The 6,000-nt window shown below is 52.0% G+C and overlaps 1 protein-coding gene across 1 annotated transcript in view; it reads left to right on the forward strand.

The window, feature by feature from the left end:
* Positions 1 to 5,564, forward strand: part of PAPPA (pappalysin 1) — a 191,968-nt gene extending 186,404 nt beyond the window's left edge. The window contains exon 22 of the mRNA XM_058159425.1: positions 3,794 to 5,564. Coding sequence (XP_058015408.1) covers positions 3,794 to 3,901 — 108 coding nt within the window. The 3' untranslated portion in view covers positions 3,902 to 5,564. The remainder of the gene's footprint in view (positions 1 to 3,793) is intronic.
* The last annotated feature ends 436 nt before the right edge of the window (positions 5,565 to 6,000 follow it).

Consider the following 6,000-nt stretch of genomic DNA (forward strand, 5'->3'; position numbering starts at 1 on the left):
GGAAAAGGTGATCCCTCACAGATCCCTCTTAGGTTCCATTAGAAACTAGGATCTGGGGACAATTTGGGAATGTCTACGGAGATTCTCCATCATTCAGGTCATGGTTATCCCAACAGTCCTTTTTTTCCCAAAAGGCCATTGGATTTTCTAGGAGGAGGAGGAGGAGGAGGAGGATGGGGGGAAGAGGGGGGAGGGGGAGAGGAAGAGGAAGAAGAGGAAGAGGAAGAAGAAGAAGAAGAAGAGGAGGAGAGGAGGAAGGAGAGGCGTGGGAGAGGAAGAAGAGGAGGAGGAGGGGAGAGGAAGAGGAAGAAGAAGAGGAGGAGGAGAGGAGGAGGGAGGAGGAGAAGGGGAGAGGAAGAGGAAGAAGAAGAGGAGGAAGAAGAGGAGGAGGAGGAGAGGAAGAGGAAGAGGAGGGGAGGATGGGGAGAGGAAGAGGAGGGGAGAGGAAGGAGGAGGAGGAGGAGAGGAAAGGAGGAGGAGGAAGAGGAGGAGAGGAGGAGAGGAGGAAGGAGAGGCGTGGGAGAGGAAGAAGAGGAGGAGGAGGGGAGAGTAAGAGGAAGAAGGAGAGGAGGAGCACGAGGAGGAGGGGAGGAGGAGAAGGGGAGAGGAAGAGGAAGAAGAAGAGGAGGAAGAAGAGGAGGAGGAGGAGGAAGAGGAAGAGGAGGGGAGGAGGAGGAGAGGAAGAGGAGGGGAGGAAGGAGGAGGAGGAGAGGAAAGGAGGAGGAGGAAGAGGAGGAGAGGAGGAGGGAGGAAGGAGAGGCGAGGAGAGGAAGAAGAGGAGGAGGAGGGGAGAGGAAGAAGAAGAAGAGGAGGAGGAGAGGAGGAGGAGGAGGAGAAGGGGAGAGGAAGAGGAAGAAGAAGAGGAGGAAGAAGAGGAGGAGGAGAGGAAGAGGAAGAGGAGGGGAGGATGGGGAGAGGAAGAGGAGGGGAGAGGAAGGAGGAGGAGGAGAGGAAAAGGAGGAGGAGGAAGAGGAGGAGGAGGAGAGGAGGAAGGAGAGGCGAGGAGAGGAAGAAGAGGAGGAGGGGAGAGGAAGAGGAAGAAGAAGAGGAGGAGGAGAGGAGGAGGGGAGGAGGAGAAGGGGAGAGGAAGAGGAAGAAGAAGAGGAGGAAGAAGAGGAGGAGGAGGAGAGGAAGAGGAAGAGGAGGGGAGGAGGGGAGAGGAAGAGGAGGGGGAGAGGAAGGAGGAGGAGGAGAGGAAAAGGAGGAGGAGGAAGAGGAGGAGAGGAGGAGAGGAGGAAGGAGAGGCGTAGGAGAGGAAGAAGAGGAGGAGGAGGGGAGAGGAAGAGAAAGAAGAAGAGGAGGAAGAAGAGGAGGAGGAGGAGAGGAAGAGGAAGAAGAGGGGGAAAAGGGGGAGGAGGGGGAGAGGAAGAGGAGGAGGAGAGGAAGGAGAAGGAGGAGAGGAAAAGGAGGAGGAGGAGGAGGAGGAAGAGGAGAAGAACAACACAAGAAAGTCCAGTTGCCTTTTGGGGAAAAAAAGTACCACTGGGGGATCAACTCGGGAAGGAGCTCCCCTCCCAAGTCTTCTGTGGGCCTGGACACCTCTGAAAGCTATTGTTACAAGCCTGCCCCTCCCTCCCTCTCTCTCTCTCTCTCTTTTTCTCGCACCAATAAGTCTTAAACTCCCAGCAGTTCACAAATGAAAACTCTCGTCTTGCTTGTTGGAGGCCAGACCAGACCCAGAGGTCAATGCGTTGAGCTTCTACCAGATTCTGGGTGGAAGAGAAACTGTCTAGCTAGGAAGATGGCCTTTCTCTTCCTTTGCCTAACCTGGGTGTCAGAGAAGCAGGTTAGATGCACGTATGGGGAGAGCCTCTCCGGCAAAAGCGTATCTATAAATACCTGGTCTATTTCCAGAAGCCCCTGCGGATATCATCGCGAGAAAAGCTGGCAGATGTTTTTCTTTAAATTGCCCAAGGACGAACCAATCGGGGTGCCAGGAGGGAGAGACGGAGTGTGTTGCAAATGCTGAAAAAAAAAAAAAAAAGGGAGAAACGGTTGTGGCATCGGCCAGCAAGGGAGGGGATTTAGACCATTAACGCTGGCAGCGCAGATGGGGAAAGACACTGGGGACTTCGTTCCTCACCTCCATCGCCAGCTCAGTCCCTGCCTTTTCCTGATGCAATCCTTCGAAATTGGCTTCCTCCTGTGCTGAAGGAAGCCCATCGCACAATGATTAAACCTTGGACATCCCCTGGCTGGGTTATGATAATATGCTTGGTCTGGAGATGTCTGAGGAGGCCTCACACCAGACGTTCAAGTTTAGTTCCCAACTTCCTTCTGGGAGGAGAGCCAATTGATTGCTTCCAGGAACGTGAAATGGCCTGAGAAGTCACCTTACCTCCTAAAGGTGTTCCAGGCCTGCTGTCCCATGAGAGGAAGGAAGCCAGGGGCGGGATTCTGCCCAGTTGCTTGTTGGGCAAGGCCTACTCTGCTTCCTGCACCACGAAGCGAGTGGGGGGCATTTTCACCCTCCCCAAGCTCTGGAGGTTTTCCTCGAGTCTCCGGGTGGGCAAAAACGGCCTACCCCAGGCTCTGGAGGCACTCCCGAGGTTGGAAATGGGCCTGTTTCCAGACTTCCAGAACTTCTGGGAAGCCCATTTTTCACCCTCCCAGGACCTCTGCACTTACCTGGTATCCAAGACTCCTTGGAGGGGCAGTGTGGGGTGGGCGGGGCCAGCCAGTCCTTGCAACTACCGGTTCGGCAAACCAGATGTAAAATTAGCATCCAGTTCATCCGAACCAGTCTGAATCCCTCCCCTGGATGAAGCCTCCTCTTTCACTGGCCAACTGCAGCTGGGCAGATAAAGTCAAGAACTGCTCTTCTTGTCTCCACACATGTAAAAAAAGATTCTAGAAAGCGTGCAGAGAAGAGCAAGAAAGAGGATTAGGGGACTGGAGGATAAAACATAGGAAGAACGGTTGCAGGAACTGGGCATGTCTAGTTTAATGAAAAGAAGGACCAGGGGAGACATGATAGCAGTGTTCCAATATCTCAGGGGCTGCCACAAAGAAGAGGGAGTCGGGCTGTTCTCCAAAGCACCCGAGGGCAGGACAAGAAGCGATGGGTGGAAACTCATCAAGGAGAGAAGCAACCTGGAACTAAGGAGAAATTTCCTAACAGTTAGAACAATTAACCAGTGGAACATCTTTCCTTCAGAAGTTGTGAATGCTCCAACACTGGAGGTTTTCAAGAATGGTGGAAGGCAGGGGTGTCCGATTCGATTTCATTGACGGCCGCATCAGGGTTGTATTCAGTGGTGGGATTCAGCCGGTTCGCACCACTTCGGGAGAACCGGTTGTTAACTTTCTGTGCAGTTTGGCAAACTGGTTGTTGGGAGAAATCATTGGGGCAGAGAACCGGTTGTTAAATTACTTGAATCCCACCACTGGTTGTATTTGACTTTGGGGGTGGGGGGCGTAGCCAGGGTGGATTTGGCCAGCTTGACGTCACTCATGTTGGGGGCGCCTGTGGAGGTCCAAGCCCTCTGCCAGCAATAACTGGCTCCCAACCTCCATTTTTGACCGATGGGCTCCTGCAAACATCTGCCAGAGAAAATGGCGCTCGGAGGAGCACTCCCAAGCTTCATTTTTGCTGGCAGAAGCACCACAGGTGGATCCTTAATTGTTTCCAGGGCGGCCCTGCGGGCCAGATCTAAGCACCCTGTGGGCTGGATTTGCCCTCTGCCGGCCCTTGAGTTTGACACCCCTGGTGTAGGGTCTCCTGCTTGAGCAGGGGGCTGGACTAGAAGATCTCCAAGGTCTCTTGTTGAAGATCTCTGTTCTTCTCTTACAGGTCATCCCGTTCCCCATGTCTTGCGACCTACAAGGAGAATGTGCTTGTTTAGATCCCAATGCTGAAGAGCACAATCAACAGGACCATCGTGGCTTCAACTTTGCCTAACGCCAAGCGCTAAGGCGCAGCAGAGAGAGAGAGAGAGAGAGAGAGAGAGAGAGGGAAAGAGAGAGAGAGAAAGAGCTTCCCCACCAGCGGCAGGCAAGGAGACGCACCGTTCCACCTCTCGTTTTTATCAGTATCATTTCTTTTTTTTTTTTTTAACAAGCTGCTCAAACTGTCACCCGGTGTTGTTTCCGCACCAGGGGCATTTATAGACTGCAACCGGTTCTGCCTTCCATTTTCTTTGCCCCGAGGAGACCCGAAACTCTGGCGGAAGGCGGGAAGGCCGAAACGGCGGCCAGCCGGATTATTTGTATTAATTGTATCTTAACTAGCAAGACCGCCAACAACACACAAAAAACGGACTTTCCAGGGCAGGTCGTCAGGGTGGGGGTTGGGGTGGGGGAAAGAAGAAAGCATGTGTTATACTCAATACCGCGTCCATCTCGTAGGAGCCGTGTTATGGTATTTTTTTAGGTTCGGTTTTGTACGTCTTTGGAGTCAAGTTTTGGTTTTCTGCATTTCTGGATCCGGATTCCGGCAAGAAACATAGATCAATGTTTCACCTTAATATTGATAGGGAGAAACTAGAGGGAGGGACAGAAAAGAGGGACAGAAAAGAGCACGAGAGATAGAGAAAAAGGGAGCTCAATGTTCACAGCCCTCAAGTTTTTTTCTTCCAGAGAAGATTGGACCTCTTCAACCGAGCCAAGTTTTGCTTGGTCCGAACACGGATCCCCTCCCTACGTCTCGACGTCATTGCAACCGCCAGAGAGCAAGGACAGAGAGGCATTCTCAAGAACCTTGCCAGCTCTTGTGGACACACACCTGTGGTCAGAGGGGCTGAGTGCCAAGAGGGGGGTGGGGAGGGCGAAAGCTGCTACGTGCTCTACATCGCCGCCGGAGAACCGAGACGATGACAAAGATGACCAAGAAGGTCAACCATAGATCTCCATTTCCGCCATGCTGCTAATTCTGCTGCTGCTAGATTCTCAGTCAACCAAAATATCCCTTCCCGTTTCAGGAACAGGGTGAGGTTCAACCTTCCGAACAACCGGACAGTCTGCCTTAAAATTGCTTTATCGACTGCCTGCCTGCCTTTCCAAATCCTCCATGGCTGTTCGTCTCCCCTTTGTACGTGTGTGTGTGTGTGTGTGTGTGTGTCACACTGGGGAAGAAACTGTGGTGTCACCAACCTGAAGAGCTTCCCTTCCCCAGGACGAAGCATCCTCCCCCAGTCTATTCTTACTTGGGTGACGGACAGTTCCTCCTAGCTGTGTCTTAACCCATGGTTCATCTGTTGGGGTCAGGACTATCCAACCTTGGTGACTTTAAGAACCTTAGGAACTTCAACACCCAGAATTCCCCAGCTAGCGTGGAATGACGGAAGTTGAAGTCCACAAGCCTTAAAAGTTGACCAACTCCTGCTCAGCCAGCGACAAGACAGTTCCAAGGCTTGTTTCTTGGCCCATAGTTTCATCTGTTGGGATCAGGGCTGTCTAACCTTGGTGACTTTTAAGACTTAGGAACTACAACTCCCAGAATTCCCCAATCAGCAGTCCGCAACTCTTAAAAGTCACCAAGAAGGCTCGGTTTAGTTCCTTTTCTCTCTTCAGCTTTAAAAATAACACTTAAAAAAACAAAGTAGTAGCTGAGACAACACTATAAGTGATGGATGGATGGAGGGAGGGAGGGAGGGACCATGCCCAAGGAGAAATGAGGACTACATTATGCCAACTTTCCAATTGAAGGAACCCCGTATATCAGTATTAATTTTTTCATGGAAAATTCCATTTTGAAAAAGAAAAAAAAAAGAGGGTTGAATGCAACCGCCTTTGCAGTCTAACCCCTCCCATTTTGTCCTCTTTGGGGGGTCAGCCTCTTCTGCTGGAGCATAAGGGAAGCCCCCTCTCCTTCAACTTGGGTGTCCTCCTTCCGCAAGGAATCTGTGAAAGCAACCACAATTCAGAGGAGCCAACCGTTCCCGTGGCCCAGGGCATGGACCAGGAGGGACAATTTAGCACATTGCTGCTCCTGCCGGGTGTTAAGCTTGTTGTTTTTTGTGCCGAATGGCTCCATCGCCACAGTCTGGATGCCATTCGGGT

The sequence above is a fragment of the Ahaetulla prasina genome, chromosome 16, assembly GCF_028640845.1.
Source record: "Ahaetulla prasina isolate Xishuangbanna chromosome 16, ASM2864084v1, whole genome shotgun sequence".
In the NCBI taxonomy this organism is placed as follows: domain Eukaryota; kingdom Metazoa; phylum Chordata; class Lepidosauria; order Squamata; family Colubridae; genus Ahaetulla; species Ahaetulla prasina.